The 19,995-nt window shown below is 40.5% G+C and overlaps 1 protein-coding gene across 1 annotated transcript; it reads right to left on the bottom strand.

Moving 5' to 3' along the window:
• Positions 1-398: 398 nt before the first annotated feature.
• On the bottom strand, positions 399-19,956 carry ercc6 (ERCC excision repair 6, chromatin remodeling factor). The gene is made up of 22 exons (XM_005815426.3): positions 19,878-19,956; positions 19,116-19,321; positions 18,783-19,011; positions 18,158-18,278; positions 17,963-18,074; positions 16,119-16,833; positions 14,941-15,072; positions 14,467-14,625; positions 13,612-13,747; positions 13,256-13,426; positions 12,473-12,649; positions 11,296-11,412; positions 10,820-10,915; positions 7,739-7,957; positions 7,032-7,142; positions 6,517-6,636; positions 4,962-5,056; positions 4,353-4,498; positions 2,790-3,368; positions 2,541-2,709; positions 2,377-2,455; positions 399-2,294 (listed from the first exon to the last, which is right to left on the bottom strand). Exons 2-22 carry the CDS (start codon positions 19,309-19,311, stop codon positions 1,824-1,826), a joined length of 4,350 nt encoding a protein of 1,449 aa, XP_005815483.2. The 5' UTR covers positions 19,312-19,321; positions 19,878-19,956; the 3' UTR covers positions 399-1,823.
• Positions 19,957-19,995: the final 39 nt, after the last annotated feature.

Below are 19,995 nucleotides of genomic sequence, written 5' to 3'. Positions count from 1 at the left end.
AGCAGTCTTTTTTCTTGTAATTTGCATGTCTGGTAAATGACAGGATTTCTACAGGGTCTTAAGATGGAAATGTAATGATCTCAGTTTTAGGCCTCAAAGAACATGTGGAGTGGAGATTTTCATCATCTATTGTAAAATCAATTTAGTCATGGCTGGGATTTATGTACCACTTGCTTTTTTTTCTCCATTTGATTTTTACAGTGTGCAACATTTCTTTAAGCTTTTAAAAGGAGATATGCATGGTGCCAGGTTATAGCAAAAATCCCTGATTGCGCCCTGAAGCTCCTGGACATCTGATCGTAATCAAATATGATCCAACAGTTTATGAATTGGTAAAAAAAACAATAAAATTATTAATTACATTCATTAGTCAAATCTCACAAAAACCAAGCTAAACAATCAAGCTAGAGTCCTACAGACAGTTCATAAAAGCATTGCTTTGCCTTCATCAATAATGAATACAAATCTACTTAACAGCCTTTTTTTTTTGCTAAATGTGCAAACATTTTATAACTAGGACATTTGGCAAAATGATACAGTCTAGTAAATAAATCAAATTACTGCATACATTTTCTACGTGTGTTGTAATTCTGGCTAAGGAATTGCTATATTACATGACGGCATCATTTAAAGAGCAAATAACTCTGAAAGAAGGAATTTATCGGCCTATTTTACTGCAAACCTGAGCAGAAATCGGCTCCATATGCTAGTCAGTTGTTTAACAGAAATAAAATCAAAACATGTTGTCACCTCACAGTAGGGTATATTAATGTCTGACTTGAAAACCACATATTTCAGTACCTACAACCACCTATTGATATACGTTATGATCGTTACTGTTTGGGCTTCAGCTCAAAAAAGTGGAGGCCTGAAGAACGATGATTCCACAATGAGTATTTTGTCCTTGTGTTTCATGTTGATAGCAAAATAAAAAAATGTAAAAAAAAATTCTCACATATTAGCCATGTCTCTAACCTGATTCCTGATTTTTGTTTTTACAAAGAATTTTGAGAAGAAATGTCAAAAATCTGAGATTAAAGTGAGAATTCTTCTTTTTTTCAGTGAGTGTCATCTTCTTCCAAATAGTCACCATAAAAACATTACTTACCCTAATTCAATGTAACTATAAATGTTAAGAACACATTCAAGTAAAATCTGACCCCCCTTTCATTTTTTATATAAAAACAAGAACTTACAGATGTTTATTGCACAAAAAAAATGCAAGAAAAGACAGGAGGTTCAATTCAAGTTAAATATAGTTACTAATTTACTACCGTATTTTGCATTTTACCTACAAAAAGGCAGGTAGAATTTTTTTCCCCCACATGAAGCAACTTAAAGTCCATTTATTCAGACAGACGGATCAGTCAGTCATTAGAAAATTCACCCAAATCTGCTGTACAGTAATATTTATAAAGTGGCACATTTTCCCCTTGATAGAAAAATATCACAAATCCAACAAAAGTGAGGTGGTTTAAGTGGAAACAATTCACCTGACAGCATATGAGGTAATATGGCTTGACAATATGACACAAAAACGAATTCAAAGACAGCCAGATTAAAATGAACAAAAACCATGGAGACGTGTGCAACAGAGCTACAACTTAAGTTTCAGACAGTAAACTGGCTTTCCTAGAAAGAGTCCCTAACGCACCATTTAAATGTTGTATTCCTGATTGATGTCATAATATTTTTATCGCTGTCTGGTGAGTATTTCACAAATAAAAACATTTACAAAAAGACATAAGCTTCATCATAAGAGGCTAATAGCTGGAAGTTTTTTGTTTTTTGTTTCCCCTGTAGTTGACAGTCATTCCTCTGCTTCAGCGAAAGTTCTCCTTCAGCCTCCAGATGCCCTCCTGACCGCAGGTCCGGTGAAAGTCACAGATGCTCCTGAGCAGCTCTCTGAAGACGGGCGCCTGTTTCTGGGTCAGTCTGGGTTTGAAATACTCCAGCACCTCCTGCGTGGTGGCCTCGCCGTCCACACTTGCCTGGAAGGCCACAAAGTTGCGCAGATCCACCAGCAGCTCATCGTGCTCAGTGGGGGGAGCAGGAGGAGAGCTTGTTCCTGGAGCTCCAGGGCCATTCTCCTCCTGTTCCTCTTCTTCCTCCTCTGCTGCTGCTGCTGCTCCCTGGGAGGAAGGCTTAGCGATGTGGTTTCGAGCTTTCATCTTGGCCAGCAGTGAAGTGGACGACAGCAGGGCTGAGTTTGAATCATTATCTGCTCCTTCCCCACTAAAATGAGCTCCTGAAGGTGGCTTCTTTGAGATAGACTTCTTCACAACAGCAGCATCCTAAAAACAGGAAATATTTAAGCGAACACACAAGTTTACAAATTTGAAATCGACTAAGTACAGAAACGTGTGATGCCGTTACCTTGCATTTAACAGAAGTGGCGACAGGCTGAGCAGAAGACGTGACTAAGAGTGAATTCTTCTTTTGTCCAAAACGTTTTCTGAGAAGAAAAAGAAAAGCAAAATATAATGTTTGTTTGCAATGGAACAAGCAAAGCTCCTGGTAAACTCAGCAGAAACACTTACTTAGTAGGCGGAGGAGGAGGTCTGTTATAAGCCAACCTGCACTGCTGCCGAGAAATCTTAAGGGCTTTGAGTGCATCTTTAGCCACCCTGTTGGCTTCTGCTTCCACTAGAACATAATCCGGGTTGGATGACTCCATGATACTGTCATGTTGCATCACACTGTGGATACCTGAGGAAGACCAAGTAGGATGAATAACCCAGCCAAACATAAGATCCCCATCAAATACTACAGACGCGCATTGAGCCTACCGGATTTCCTAAAGAGCTTTGCCAAGACATAATCGTCGCATTTCTTCTGGTCTTCTGTCGAAGTCTCTTCATTTTCTTGTTTATTGAAAGTACGTTTCTTCACCAGATGAGAGATGCGGTGGCCTTCGAACCGAGCATCCCGGGAGTGCTTCCGTTTTTTATGCCTGTGTCTGTCCGTACCCGTGGAGTCACAGTGCTTTCTTTTTTCCCTGTGCTTTCCTCTGTCTTTGTCTCTGTGCTGGTGGCAGCTGGTCGAGGTTGGGCTTTTGTTTGCTCTCTCAACTAAACCCGAATCATTACCATCTCTTACAAGAAGCGTATTTGGAGAATTACTCATCTCTATATTTTTTGCATTTTGGTTTGTGCTCCGACTGTCTGTTGGCATGCTTGATTTACCCTGAGAGTTTCCACTGGATGGAGATATGCTGGAGTGTCCTAATGATAATGCGTTTCTGTTCTCTGCACCGGATTCTCTCTGTTTTCCTGCAGACGGTCTATAATCATGGCTGATGCCGTTGATGGAGGGTGAGGACTTTAACCTGTCAGGTTTCTTGGGTACTTTTACGTCAGACCCAGTGCCTGTTGAAAGACAAAAACTTAACTTGGTAAGTTTGTTCTTACATCTTGTTCGGAAGATTGTCACAGGTGCATCTCCATTATACAGAATATCTACAAACACTTCATTTATTTTTCTAATTCAACTCAAACAGTGAAATTGATACATTGTATTGTGACGCATCTGCAGTGTTATTTGTTAACTTTTGATGAATATGGCTTTGAAAATGTACTTTCACTGAAAATGTTATTATTCTATTAGCACAATTTTAAAATTTTAGTAAAGAAATATTAAATGTTGACTCCGCATGGGTCATGTCATCTGCTGGACTTGGCCCACTGTGTATTTTCAAGTCCAAAAGTCTGAGCCACCATCTAATAGGACATTTTGGACAATTTGATTTTTCCCTCTGTAGACAAGTTTTATGGAGACATTGATTTCGTTGTCCCACAGGGCTTGGCTCCAGCCTCCAGTCAAAAGTACCAATAAAGACCATAGCCACTGTGATTCACTGACCAACAGACAGAGACCTAAATCTCACCGATAATCTATGAAGTATTTTCAAGAGGAAGATGAGAATTACCAAACACAATACAGAGAAGATGAAGGTGGCTACTAAAACCTGGACTTCCTTAACATCTCCACATAGCATCAAGCTAATCACCAGCTTTGATGCAGTAATTCATGCAAAAAATGCCCTGAAAGAATATACTCTGTAATACTTATGGAGTATATTCTTTTCTTCCTTTTGTATACTTTTATGTTATTGCTTAAGTTTCTAAGAAACTGATTTTTGTGGTTCTCATTGTCTGTAAGTCACATTCATCAAAATGATCAGTAATAAACACTGCATTAAATTTATGCATAATTTGCACTTTTTCAGTTGAATAACTACACTAAATTACCTTTTTGATTATCTTCTAACACATTTAAATGTACCAGCATACAGTTTTTACATTAAAAAGCACCATAAAACGTTTCTCTGGTAACAGAATAAACAGACAGACCTGCAAATATGGCACTGGTCTCTGTTCCCTGCGTTCCGTCAGGATCAGCCAAAGTAAAAAGCTCGTAGATGTCATTAGACTTGAAAAACCGTCTTTGTTTGGGATCCTTTAGAATGCGATTGGTGAGAAATTGCTTGAAGATTTGCCTGGATGGCAACAGATATAATACAGAATTAGACACTTGTATCTAATTAGTTTTTCCTTTTTAACTCAGCAGGCAATTTTGATCATGTCACCGCAGAGTAGTTTGGCTGATGGATGAGAAAATTAAATAAGTTCACTGCTGCAGGTATCAAAATAGAATCCCTGCAGCTCTTCAATCTGCTTTTTTTTCCAAGAGCTCCGCACCGACACAAGCCAAACACAGCAACAGTTTCAGACTCCTCAATTGGCCATTTAATATTGTAGGAAAGCGTTTCAATTACTGAGAAGTGGGACAGTGCAAATAGTAAAACTGAACTGAGGTAAACGGTAAGAAACGGGGATCTGTGAGGTCAAAGGGGAACAAAACTAAACACAAAAATGTGTTAAAATCTCAGGTTTTCTGGAATCTATTATGTGTGTGTAACAGAGCGATCACACACATGTTTAAAATAGGTATTAAATCACCTGTGGTAGATTTTCTCTTCAATGGTCCCTGCAGTCAGCAGCCTGTAGATTGTTACCTGCTGCTTTTGACCAATCCTCCACGCTCGTTCTCGAGCCTGTGAACGACAGATCACATCGCATCGAATCAAGCACAGTCAGTATGAAAGATGAAAATGCTCTGTATTGAGAAGCAGCTACAGTAACAGAGACAGACACGTAGATATAAATATCTGGAAGAAAATAAAGACAGGTAAAATAAAAACAATGGCCAAACGTTTGATTGATCTCAGCATCACGTAACACTGGTAGAAATGCCATCTGTATCCATCTGTCTTTTATTAAAAAAAGTTTGTATTCATTTGTATTCAGCACCAGTGACTTTTTCAATCAGGTTTAGGTCTGGACTTTAACTGGGCCATGAATAGGCTTTGATCTAAACCAGGGGTCTCAAACTCCAGTCCTCGAGGGCCGCAGTCCTGCAGTTTTTAGATGTGCCACAGGTACAAAACACTGGAATGAAATGACTTAATGACCTCCTCCTTGTGTAGATCAGTTTTCCAGAGCCTTAGTGACCTAATTATTCTGTTCAGGTGTGGTGCAGCAGAGGAACATCTAAAAGTTGCAGGACTGCAGCCCTCGAGGACTGGAGTTTGAGACCCCTGATCTAAACCATTCAGTTGTAGCTCTGTGAGTTTGTTTAGTGTTGCTGTACCACTGAAAGGTGAACCTCAAGTCTCAAGCCTTCTGCAGCATGTCATTTTATTCCTGATTGCCATTCATTTAGCTTCACTCATCTTTCTATAAACGCTATGACAAAATTTCCTGTTCCTGGTGAATGAAAGCGTCCCCACAGCATGATACTGTCACCACCACGTCTTATGGCAGGTATGATGTGCCTGAATGAGCACAAATCACTTTTTGCATGAAGTCCTAAACACACTTTGGTCTCCTCTGACTGGAGGACCGTCTTCCATGTTTGCTGCGTCCTCTTCTCGTGGCAGTTTGCCACACAGCATGCCGGATTAGCTCTCCTGTTGACACACCTGAGCAATGGATACCTGCAGCTTCTGCTTACCGGAGGCCCGCGGTGCAGTGTCACCACCGGCCTCCTGGCTGATTAGGTATGGAACTGATAAGGGCTTTTTCTTTTGCTGGGCAGACATGTCTTGGTATGTTTGCAGATCTTTCAAACTCCTTGTCAGATGTTCACAAAGTGGGTTGTGGTTTTAAAACCTAAATCTGCTTTAAACTTCTCCAAATCTTGACCCCTGACCTGTCTGCTTTAAGATGCTGTTTGTTCACTAATGAGCTCTGAGGCCTTCACAGACCTGGATTTATACTAATTACAAACAAGAAGACTACATATTAAGTAACTTCTGAAGGCAAACTAGCATTAACCAGAAGTTGCATTTATTTCCCAATTGAAAATATGTACATAAATTCCCAAGAAAGTAAAACTGTAGTTTGTTGTGACAAAGTTTAAGAGGCATGGCTACACTAGCGAAGGTCTATATCACCAGAGTAATAATGCAGCTGCTAAGTGTTTTATTTGAATTATAGTATGCAAGTGTCCAACCTGTGTGTCGGTGCTGGGGTTCCAGTCTGGATCATAAATGATAACTCTGTTGGCTCCAGTCAGATTGACTCCCAGACCACCAACTTTAGTGGTCAGCAGGAAGATAAAAATGGATTTGTCCTGTAACAAAGCGCAGCCAGGGTAAAATGTCAGTGGTTAATAAGCAGCATTTCAACAGTTTTTACACATATTATTGTGATAATCATTGGCAAAAATTACATTTCATCACATTTCAAACTCCTGACGTTAATAAAGTAGTTCATCCTTTTAGAGCACTAAGCAATAATTAAAACACATTACAGTTCTAAAGTACCTTTAAAGATAAACATGTGCGCCGAGCGATATTTCCACTAATCACACACAGATTAAAGAAGAATTTCCACTCTGAACAACAGATTGAACATCAATTAGTGTCTCCACCTCAGGCTGAGCAGCGGTCCACTGCAGCACTGTGTCCCTAAGGACGGGATTTTCATGGGAAACACTCAGAGCCATTAGGGAAGGTTAATCCTTACCTCGTTGTAGCGAGCAATGAGCGGCTGTCGGGAAGCAATCGCGGTCGTACCGTCCATTTTCAGGTACGAGTAGTCCTTCTCCCTCACAAACACCTCCAAGATGTCCAGCATCTGTACATGAGGGAGACGGTGAAGAAGACGGGGGGAGAGGGGAAGAGAGCAGGGTTTGAGGTCTGGATTAGCTCTAAAAGGATTAGAGCAGATTAATATTACATGGACAGAGATGCCGACAGGGAGGGTCTCAGGTTTCCTCTGAGGTTTAATCTCATTGGTATTGACTGCAACAGCTGGGGCCTCTGTCACATGCACACACTTCCTCTGTCTACGACACACTTACGCCAGGAAATGTGACATCACGATCTAATAAGAACAAAAAATAAACTCTTTATTCTGTAGGGTTCTGACATATTTTTAATCTCTAAATTTCGTACTTTTCCAAAGAAGAGAATTTTGGATACAAATACAAAACTTCTTGACGAAAGTGTTTACAGTGGTCAGGATTTAAAAAGAGAGAAATGCAAAAATAAGCAATGACTGACAGATTTTAAACTTTTTCAAAGGGAATAGTCTGAAAATGTAAATATTATTCAGTACCCTCTTTCTTCCTCCTTACTTAGCATGACCTGAGAAATACCTAAATCAAATTCTTTTAAGAAGCCTTATTGTCTTAATAAGAAGAAGGAAATATTTGTGTTTGCGTTCCTGACCTGTCTAGACTGAGTGAAGAGCAGGACCCGCTGGCCCTGTTTGAACCAGAGGCGCAGCAGCGACTCAACCACCATCAGCTTGCCCGAGCGTTTCCAAAAGCCAAAGTGTTCCTCCTCGGTCAGCTGGTCCTCTGGGATTCCCCTCAGGATTCGGGGCCCGCCGGAGAAAAGGTCCGGGTGGTTGCAGATCTTACGCAGCGCAATCAAACCCGAGAAAACCTACGGAGCAGAGAAACTGTTCATTTTAAGGTTGTGCAGAGCTGTGCTTTTAAACAAATAAGCCCATTTACTTTAGTCAACAGGAATGAATTAAATTATTTATTTACAGACAATAAAGGCTGTGTTTCATGATGAGGGCCCAGTGGTCACTGCATTACTAATGGTGGTTAATGGACTGAGAGTGACCACTGAATATGTCTTCAGGGGGAGTGGGCGTGTGTGTGTGTGTGTGTGTGTGCAAACAATCTGGTCACCCATGGCTCTTCAACCACGTCCAGTTGGTCAGTTGTGATAAATGGGAGCTTCTATCTCATTTATTAAAATATACATGTTAGGATATTTCAGAAGTAAGATTCATGTGGATTTTTCATTTAATTCCTCAGTGCTGCTAATCTCCAGGGGCTTCGGTTTAATTATGAATCCAAACGCCTCAGAACCCAAGATATCAGAAAAAAGAAAGAAACAAAGAAAGATCCACTTGTTTGGCTCACATTCTTGGCTCTGATCAAGAGTTTGAGAAATTTTTCCACATTCTTACAAGCTGAACAAGACAAAAATATCCAGCATTTCTGGTCTGAGAACACATGAAATTTTGATTAATTCAAATCAGACAAATTTAGGGGACACAGTCTTGTAATTCCTTAATTTCGAGCTGGATTCAAAATTAATACTTTCATAAAACTACTTGCGGCATTTTTGTTCCTCTTTTGTACTTTGTAGTCCTGGCTCAAACCTCAAAAACTCAAATCTCATAGAAAAACAGAAACAGCACCAAAAAAAGAAGATTGGTGCTTCTCTGTACATTACAAAAAAAAACATATACAAAATATATATTTTCTTTGTCCACAACTTGATTTTACTTTAGTCGTAATACATAAAGAAAGTTCAAATCACAAATTTTCTGCCTAAGAAATTTGTTGTCAATATATTAACCATTAGGCTGAGTGGCAGTGCAGAATTTTTGTCCTGCAGAGGATAGCGAGGGGAGCTGAAATGACGTTTGGACAAACCCAACCTGCTGATTTGTCTCACCCACTCAAGAAACTTTTTCAGCTGCTGCCAATCTGACAAACGATATCAGGAACTTTAAGACATTGAACTTCTGGTGAGATCAGGGGCCTCATGCATAAAGCGTGAGTGCACAAAAAATGTGTGGCGTTATATTTTCCGCACAAGTCGGCACGTATAAAAATTTACTTTGCATCAAAGTTTCCGTAAATATACGCAAATTTTTTCATTGGCGTGAAAATGTGCGGCAGCCACGCAAACTTTTTCTGTGGACAATATCAAAGTACAAAGCGTCAAAACTCGCCTAAATACACTGAAATTTGACTACAGTAAATGTTATTTAGACCAAGAAGTTTCAAACCTGATATTTTTTCATGATTTTAATATTTTATTGTTTAAACGTAAACAATAAAACTCAACCGCATTTATCCTCAGACAATAACATAACACGCACACTAAATGTAACCTCACTCGAATGTAAATAGTACTTTTCCTTAGATTTTGTCTCAGAAAGATTGGTCTGTGCGCCGAAGAACATGAAATGCATCTATGGGGTAATTTCATTCTGACTGAAAAAAGAAAGCAGGGTTGGATCAGCAGATTAACTCCAGACAGGTTTGATTATTTTTAAGGTAATCAAGGTGTGTATAATCACACGTATTCAAGTAGCTGCGCGAAGGTGTGCCACGTAAATGTGGAGCCCTTTGGCTCTGATGGAGAACATCACCAATGGAAGGATTCAGAGGGAGCGTGTGTTCAGAGATCATATTGATCTGCTGGGAAATGTTGATGATGGTTTATTAGCGTTTAGATTGCCCATACTGATCATCCTGGATCTCTGTGCAAAAATTGCTTTGTGAATGCGCCTTTCTGGACAGAAAGCATCTCTACTCTGTAAATGTACAACTTATGCACATGGTTCCACTATTTAGAATAAACGTCCACATTCCCACTCAAATGACTCTCTGTCTGCCCCGCTGGAAGTGCTACTGTTCAAACAGGCATTTGCACGATCCCTTTATTGTTTTATTTGGATTTTTTTTTCTTTAAAATGTATTATTTTTATTTTTGTGAGGAGACCTTATGTGTCCTGAAAGCCCCTTTTTAAATAAAATATATAATTATTATTATTATAAATACTTATACTGCTTCGAACAAGGACGATGCCATGGTTATAGCTTCATGTGTTGGCAAACTTCCAGGTATTTATACTAATTTACATATGTATTTATGGGTGGCGACAGGGCAGACCAGCAGCTGCGCTCAATTTCCCGCAACTCAGGATGTATAAAAGAAAGGTGCGCAGCCACGTGCATGCGCGTGGTTTTATACATTTTTTTGCGTGCCGTACTTGTCTAAATTTTTCTATACGCCAAGTTTTAGTGTGAAAACTGCGCACTCTATTATGCATGAGGCCCCTGGTGATTTACAAAGCTCCACTCATTTACGGTGGAGTTTTGAGTGGATATCCAGAATCCACTAAAACGGATTTTGGATATCCATTTTATCCAAAATGGATAAAAGATAAAATATTTTATCCATTTTGTGTTTTAATTCATTTGTGTTACGGTACATTTATTTCATATTTGTTCTACTTTCTCACTTTGTTTATATTGTTTGGTATTCAGTCAAGTGATGAAATGTTCAGACTTGATGATTAATTCCAGCAAAAAGCAAAGAAGAAGACGTTTAACTCTTAGAGTCAAATATGCAAGATTAGAGATTTAAGGAGAAAGCAACATATATCCTGAATAAGATTTAAACTTTTGTGTTAAAAAAAAAAAAGAATTAAAAGGAGTTCCAAAAACCAGAATTATGATATACGATATTTTGTGAGTTTTAAATTAGACTTACCTGCATGTCGCCATTTAGTATTTGGTAGACTTCTTTGGAATCTAAGAAGCTTTGATAAACCTGCCGCTGCTCATCTGTTAATCTGCAGAACAGCACCTGGACACACAAACATATCAGGACAGAGTAACGGGCAGTGAATGTCCACTTTAAAGGCCCCTGATGAAGTGAAGTGAGTGAAAGGAGAAATTAGTGGGAGCAATGTGATTTTGCTTTTTTTTGTTGTTGTTGTTGAAGAAAACACCTTCCTGTGGGACTGATTTAATGAGCTGAAGTGGACTGAGCAGTCAAGCAGCATCAGCCACGAGGACAGACCAGAGACCAGCCACTTTAATGAATACCAGCTCCTTTTACTTTACAGGGACTTTATTAGCTGGGTTCACCTGACAGGAGCCATGCAAGGTCATCGGATGCTCAAAGACTGGAAACGTAACAGAAAAACAGCGACATAGTGGAGAGGATTTAGGTTTGAGGGGTACCTGTTCGTTTTTATCAGGCAAGGAGAGGTTGGCCTTGACGTCGTCCTTCATTCTCCTGAGCAGGTAAGGATTTATTGTGTCCCTCAACACACATGCACACTTGAACGCCGTCTGGACCTACAAAAAATTACAACCGGCAAATCTCAGACATGAACACACACTTCAAAGCGTTTCAGACTTCACGGTTTGAGTGGCTTGATTGTCTCGTTTTGACCCTCGCGTTGCCGTCCCTCTCAGGACGGCCAGTAAACACTGACCAGAACACTTCTACTCTCAGTGGACTCGCGCCCTCCTCTTTCATCTTTGGGACTGATCAGCTTTATTGGAAACAGAGGGGGAGCTCCTGGTTCCATCCTTAGGAACCCCCGCTGTAAACACTCTGCTACACTTTATCTAAAGCTAGCGCTAAAAGCCAGTTAGCCTTTTAAACATTAACTCACTGGGGGACCTGGAGGGGGATCAAAGACACCACTGGCGATGCTGGAGGGGAAAATAAAAAGAAGGGATCCAGAGCTAAATGGAGGTCAGAGAGGGAAAGAATCAGAGGAGGGCAGTAGAGGATCCAGCGATCTCAGCACAAGATGCTGAGTGGAGCCACACGGGGCTGCGAGCAACAAGCTCCGATAATGGATCCCATTTCCACACACTCATCAAGTCCAGCCCCAAACACGTACGTTTTCATTCACATCTGTCTGTACATACGTGCTTTTTATGTGGCATCGAGCGGCTGCTCTGCGACTTTCAAGATTAGGATAAAGCAGCAGAGCTTTGCCCTCTCTGACCATTTAATAACATTAATAATTAGTAAAGGTTTTTATTATCGACAGCGGAAGAAGCATCAATAGCCATCTTAAATAATTAAATCTATACAGTCAGTGGGTTATTAACGATTAGACGCTAATGACAAAGAGCTACAATTTAGCTCGCTGGCTCTTTACTTCATCCTCTTCCACTCTCACACATTAGGGAAGAACTCAAGTTCCTTTGCACAGACCTACATTATCCAGGCTTAATAGCTCTGTTGCTCCACTCTCCTTCCTTCTGACCGGCTTCAGTCCAGCCACGAAGTGTGCAGAAATGCCTTCATGTGAGTTTGCTTGCCACCTCTCCTTGTCATCAAGTTAAAAGGGATTAAACGCCTGACAGACCACCTTCATCACACAGCAGCGTCATGTACCTGGACAGGTGATGCGTTGCTATATCCTCCCATAGTTATTGGCACAGAAAACTGCTCCATGAAAACAGGAAGTGTCCCTAGTTTGCCAGGGAAGACGAAGTCAAACAGAGACCACAGCTCCTTCAAGTTGTTCTGCATCGGTGAGCCGGACAGGATGAATCTGTGAGGAGTGCGAAACTACAGAGAAGAAAGCAAGAATATGGGTCCACATATTAACGACACAATTAATGGCAGAAAACTCTTCAATGCGTCTTATTGTCTCACATCATTGATCTGTTAATGCTTTAAAAAGAGCAACGCCTCATCGACAACACAGCGGTCCCACTTTTGTCTGTTTTCTCTCTCTTTTACATGACTTACTTTCACTTTAATTGAAGCAAATAAAGATAAATTAAATTGAAATCTATTTTATTCTTAAAAATGTACTTCTCATTGTGATGACTAGTGAGTTTGCTGATTGGTGGAGGGTTATCTGTTTAATGAGTGTGTTAATATGCGTTCTGGCAGACAGAGACTCTAATCTAGACAAAGCTTGGTCACAATTTGATACGTTTGATAATTTTTGTAAAATGAAAGCATTTGAAATATTTTTCACCTAATCTAGGTTGCCTTTCAACATTCTCATGATGGCTTCTTCTTTTCACACTGAAAACTTATTTGTACTGCAATAAAGAAACTTCAGTACATTACCTACTACCTATAAAAGATGGAACATTACTGAACTTTGTGCATCCTCATTAGTGTGTATGCGTGCGTGTGCGTGTGTGTGTGAGTGAGTGATACCTGTTTGCAGGCGACAGTCACACCAGCATTTGGGTTCCTGATCTTGTGGCCCTCATCCAGTATAACATAGTGCCAGTCATAGCGCTGTAAGATGTCTTGCAAATTTCTCACTGCTGAATATGATGTGATCAGGATGCCATGACCCGCTGCTATCTCTGGAATCAACTTTTCCTGCAGCATAGAAGTGTAAAACAACTTTTTTATTTTTATTTTCTATGCTGCAAATGATGAGCACTGGAAGGGCAAACCCAGACCAGAACCAAACTCTCTACATACAGACCTCTAGTGCCTCCCAGAGGACATTAAACACTTTAAGCTAAAACATGGACACCAGCACACACAAATAAAAACATTACCTTGTTGCTGGTGAAAGAGCCGGTTTCATGCAGGACCGCCACTCTGAAAGGAGGCCACCAGGTGTGGAACTCCTTCACCCACTGGTGCATCACAGTGGCTGGGCACACGATCACCGTTGGACCTAAACCGACGTATCTGGAACCAAGCACGAGAGAGAAATGTTTCAGCCCAGACTGGTGATCGAGAGGTAAATGAAAAACGGAAAATGAGCTCGGTTTGCATGCAACTTCATACTTCTTAAAGAAACAACACAAAGTTTTCCTGCAACTGTGTCTCTAACTTAAGAATCAAAGGAATTAATGGGACATATCCTCAGCTCTTCTGTAAAGATTTACAATTCCATTGTCAAACACACACCAACGTGTACTAATGGGCTGGTATGAGCCTCTGACTGGTGGAAGCTATTGATACTGGGCCATAATTGAGTTTGCAAACAATCAATTTGTGGGCGTCTATAGTAGACACAGTATTGACCATCTGGGAGACTCCACCCATCAAACGCACAAAGTGTCATTTGTGCAGCGAAACCCGATTATCTCCAACACTATGCCGCGCTTTCTGTGGCTGATTAGCCGTCCGGCGCCTGCCCCGCCTACATTTCACGAGTCAAAAGGTTCATTTTAGGAAGCCATGAAGACGCTAACAGTCTTCCTCAAACACACACAGGCAGAGTGTAAGTGTTTTCTCTTATGTCTGCAGTAAGAAAGTGAGGAGTCTGATAATTGAAACACGTTTAATAATTCAGACGAACACTCTCAAGCAGAAATCCTCCTGATCAAATATTCATACCATACAGACACACAGTCTCTGGACACAGTTTACATGTGCAAGTGTGTGTGTATATATGCGTGTACCTGTAGTTGGACCCTCTAGTCCTCAGTTTACTGTAGCTTAGTCCTGCCAGAAAGCTGATGACCTGGATAGTTTTGCCCAATCCCATCTCGTCTCCCAGGATGCCTCCTGCCTGCTGACAGTGGAGTTCCCACATCCACCGCACACCGGTCTGCTGGTACCTAGAGGTGTTATTAATATGTTGCAGGGACCAAACACATCCAAGTTAACAGATGTTAAGGAGTTGGCTGACAAAACACACACATTCTCCCGACAGATTTCTTTTTTCGTAACCACTAATAAATTATCAATGAACCCATTCGTTTCTTTCCAAGTTATCGAAATATTCCTGTTTATTATCATCTTATAACAGACAACCAGAACAGTGGGAGAACTCTATGACAAAGTACCCTGATAACATTAGTGGATATATAGTGTGTAAGCATTTGTGGATACCTTATGATCTTCCTAATTGTAAATGTTCACACTGAACCTACTTGTACAGTTTTTTCCAAAGGAAACCAGGAACTTTGAAGCCTTCGTCAAACTCTGCGTCACTGTCGTCTGTAAGCTCCTCCCCTCTTTCTCGCTTCTCCTCTCGTTCTCGAATCCGCTGTCGCTTCCATTTCCTAAAACAAGGAAATCGATAATGAGCATGTCTGCACAGTAAATCAGTTTACATATAACAGCAATTGTATTTATTAATGAATTTGCAATGCACTTTAAAAAATGTATTGATTGATTACAGATACATGGATGTTTTCATATGTTAGTGGGCTGTAAGTACTTACGCTGAGCACAGTGGAGATTTTGCAACAAAATAAGTTATTTTAAAGAGGAGAGTCTTAACAGTGCAGGGGAGAGGGCAGTTAAAGGCACAGTCGTCATCCAGCAAATGAAGATTGATACAGACAATTAGCAGTGTGAGTTCCCCAGAAAGGTGTGAGGTGTGCAGGATAAGAATCCATCTTCATTTGGGCCCGGTCCTGTCACCCTGTTACAAAACCGGTCCTTTAGCTGGGCCTGGGAGACCGCACTCTCTAATTAAGTCAAGACTAAGCATTGGTTCAGTTAATTACACTTTTCTGCCCCCACCCCGCTTCACCCCCTGCAACCCAACCAGAAATCCAGCCCACTCTAATAATATCATTCTTCACATGAGCCCAGCCTCACCACCATGACATGTCTGCCCATTTGTATTGACATTTAGTTGCTGGGAGTCGAGAAAAATACATGTGCCAACACAATTTATTTGGCAGCTATAAATATGAAATCTCATTAGGGCTGCTCTTCCATTTATTTGAGCATCGGGGTGAATGAGAGCATAAAACCATGTGCAGAAGGATAATTAGGCCAGTGCAAGAGCAGAGAAGAGAAGAACCGAGAGTGAATTTGCTTAGTCAAGAAACAGCTGCCAATCTCATCTGGGATTAACACTCTCTCTCTGCACTATAGAGCCAGCAAAACCAACTGCTTTTCACCTTAAATAAAGTCAAGAACAATAGCCTACTTACACAATTGCCATTGCAAATTCGATGCAAAAAAAACAAAAAAAGTCTAAATCTTTTCCTGGTTGAAAATTTACAAACGTGACTTGATGCATAAGAGTAGCTGATAAAAAAACTTTGTTTTTTAACCTCTGCATACACTCGTAATTTGAGAGAACTAATCTTACCTTATTCGCTGCCTGTAGTAGTCCACATCCCCGTCGTCTTTATATTTTTTTGATCTACCCCGGTTATTGTCGTTGTCGTCGTCTGAACTCTCAGGGGAGTATTCATCCTCACTGTCGTTTTTCTTCATTTTCTTCCTTCCTGCCCCCACAGTTTTCTTCTTGTACGGTTTTAGTTCATATTCGTCATCCTCATTGCTGTCCCCAAAGCCCTCATTCATGGCTTCCCTCTCCTCCTGGTCCAAGTCCAGTCCCTCGTCACTGGGCAGGTACTCTGACCCCTCACTGTCTGTCTGCTCTCCCTCTGTGTGTTGTTTCCTCCGAGGCTTAGGAAGTTTTGGCTCAGCCTTGGGTCGAGCCTTAGGATGGGTTTTCAAAGCATTTATCTGCAGCTTTCGCATGCGCTTCTTCAGTTTTTTGTCCTTGGGTGAGGAGACGGTTTTTCCTGTTTTGGTCCTCTCATGAAGGTGGAGTGCAGAACTTTTCTTCTTCTTAAGAAGAGGTACCTTCTTCCGCTCTGTGGCCAACTTGGCCTGGTCCGCGAGGTACTGGTCAAACGCAGAGTTCTCAGCCAGCATCAGTTTCCGAGGCTCCTTCTTTGCCTCCTTCTGTGGAATTCGGGTACCGAAAGGAGTCATGTGACCTTTCCGGATGAGTTCCTCCCATTCGGTCTCCTGTGCCGGCATGAGCATGCTGCCCAGCGTGGATGGTCCAGATTCTGGTAAAACACACAAAAATGCAGAGTTAGATACATTGATATTACACTCCTATGGTATGCTTTTGGTATCTGAAACCAATATGTTAGCCAGAACTTTGTGTTCCTGTAAGTTGCCAGGCAGATCGGACTTGCTTGTTGGGTCACAATTCAGAGAACATATTAACGCCTCAAACTTTTTGTCGTACTGCTCAAACCATCCCTGAACCGTCTTTTGTTTTGAGGCATGGCAAATTATCCCGACAAGAGAGACAACAGTCATTTCTGAATATGATTTCCATGAAATGGTGCAAAAGGTAGGTGATACTTGTCAAGTTAAAATCCACTTGGATGTAAAGCCTCAAAGTTTCCCAACAGAACACAACCTAAAGACACAAATTCGTTTTCTTCCCATATTGTCTCTTGATGCCATGTGTCTGCAACTCTATCACAGTTTTCAACCAGTAAACTGAATGACACTTAACGGTGCAAACATAAATAACAGTAACAATAGAAAAGATTATAAAACTGACTTTCTCTAGAAACTGCCTTTAGTAAAGCGGGGTATTTTTATTTTAACTAACTAAATGTGTTAATTGCTTGCCATTGAGCCTCAACAGCTACAGTGTATAATAATTTTATTGCGTTACATAACTGTTGCTCTGTTTTCATGTTAAGATAAAATCTTTTATCTCCATCACACCTAATAGGCAGCAACAAACAGGATCCAAAGTCCTTTGCAAATGTGTGATGACACAACTGACTGGAAACAAACCACAGACAACAAACATTGTTTTTTTCCAAACAAGGTTTATGTTATTTTCTCTCTCCCAAGTAAAGTCTACAAAAATAGTAAATCTGGAGAAAATGGAAATCATATATTGTCATCAGGTAGCCTTCTTTTGTGCTTTAAGTTATTAATTTTCAGCTAGGAATAATTTTTTAAGCTAGTCCTTTCAGATAGTTTTCGTTTTCCATATGTAAAACCATCTGAACTGAATTACATAAAAATAATTTCTGCCTACTTGGAAATATTCGAGATATTTGTGTCAAAATATTTTTAAAAATCACATAAGGCATCTCTCAGCAGTGTATACATTTCTTAGAAAGTACATGTGAAAGCAGCGAAATGTAAAAACATAAAACACATCACCTTCTTCATCATCTTCTGCCAACAACTCAGCTTCCACTCTCTGAATGTCCTCTCCTCCAAGTATGGCCTGAAGTCGCTTCTGTTTCGCTCTTACTTTTTTCAGCTGTTTCTCCTGAAACACATTTTTTGTGCAATTAATGTCACTGTTTTTATTGATCAGTTATTTGGCGTGGAATGTATACATATCAGGTTTACCTTATTTTCTTTCTGTCGTTTTACAGACTCAATTTTCCTGCTGATATCCTTGCTGGAGGCTGCATAGGGAGACAGCTGCTCAATAATCTTGTTGATGTGTTTTAAAGATGATGTAACAGACCTGCAAGACACACGAGCAAAGCAGAATAAGCTTTATCAGTAAACTGCTGACTGTTGCTTAAAGATAACAAAAAAACAAACAAAAAAAAACTGAGAAATAACAATCCAAAGTTTCTATCCAGGTGAAAATTCCATAAAATTCCATAAATTTCCAGTCTGAAATTTAGATGGATGGATGAACAACAGCTAAATGGATGGGCAAACAAGTAGATGGACAGAAGAATACAACTATTCAGACAATAGGACACACACTAACACCTAGACACATATTTTCACAGATTTCCTTTCCACAGAGTTTCCCAGAGTTGGAAAAAATTTTAATAAGTCTTCGTACTTTCACAACACACAAGGGTTTTTCTCAATATGACCTTATTTTTTAACATATTGGTCATTAAACACATAGATAACAGTTGTTTTCTCAGAAAAATCTCAATAAAACACTTCATTAAAACATAAAAACATAGCAAAGAACCAAATCAAACCATTTACAAACAGTGTTGCTCACCTGACATCATCTAGCACAGACTGGTACTCCTTCTCAGCCTCAGCTTTTGCCGCAGCCTGACTCGCTTCATGGATCGCCTCATCCACTTGCTGCAGAACACCTTGCTCGAGGACATCCTGATCATACACAAACACACCAAGGCCTTGCAGCTCATCTGCTCCGGAGCTGGCAGATGCCACTTGGATGCGCTGACGGTCGATCTGCAGCAAGGTCCCCGACCGTTTGCCAGCTAGACGTGCCACACATATCATGTCAGTAGATTAATTGAATCTGTTTTTTGAGATTTTCTTCTTCTTACATCAGTTATTCCTGCCAACACGTAGCATAGCTTACCAATGTTACCCTCCCCCGGTCCAGTGTTGGCAGGGTAGGCTGCAGCTGCCTCAGAACCATGACCGTTCTCAGGGAAAGTGCAGACTGCAGATCCTCTTGCAGATCCATCCTCCTCCAAACTTCCTGGAGTGAGAGCAGCACTAACCGGGCTGGAGAAGGAGGAGGACGCCTGGGGCTCTGCAGCTTCTACAGGCATGATGATGAAGCTGCAAACAGAGCAATTAGGATGTGAAAATACGTTCCTAATTTTAAACAACATGTTTCTTCAAGTATCTATGAACAATAAAACTGAAGAAAATCAGTATTGGTCTATATATTACATTGTCCAAAAGAGACATTTTTACAAGTAGTTCACAATTAGCAGCACTAAACGTTAGCTTTCCATACCATACATGAACTGCTTTTGAGACATATAAATTATTAAGGGATCAGCAATACATAAATACTGATCAACTTTAATAACACCGGCACTAAACACATTGTATAATAGAGAACCGAACAACATATGAAGTTACAGGTGTGGATATAAAAGAGTAATAAACGTCAGACCATTGAAAGGTCTTCTATTGTTTATGTGGCTGTGCATATGTGCTAGCCGGCTAAGCTAACAGAGAGCGGAACACATCATCAGCTGTTCGGCTAAGATCTTCAGCGTCAGTTAGCTAATCATAAATTACAGGATAAATAAAACATCAGAACGGTCTGTAACAACGTCGGTACATTAAATACAGTAACTAAGCAACGATTTAAAATGTCACTCACAAGAAATGTAGTTACACAACATCACCAGCTCGTATTATGTCATGTTGCTTGCTAGGCTTCCTCAAAGCTTCCTTGCATAGACAGACGTCCCATGAGCGTCGATGATACGTCATCGTGG

This window comes from Xiphophorus maculatus, chromosome 22, assembly GCF_002775205.1.
Source record: "Xiphophorus maculatus strain JP 163 A chromosome 22, X_maculatus-5.0-male, whole genome shotgun sequence".
Classification (NCBI taxonomy): domain Eukaryota; kingdom Metazoa; phylum Chordata; class Actinopteri; order Cyprinodontiformes; family Poeciliidae; genus Xiphophorus; species Xiphophorus maculatus.
The sequence above is the reverse complement of the archived record's forward strand: the minus strand, read 5'-3'. Positions and strand labels throughout refer to the sequence as shown.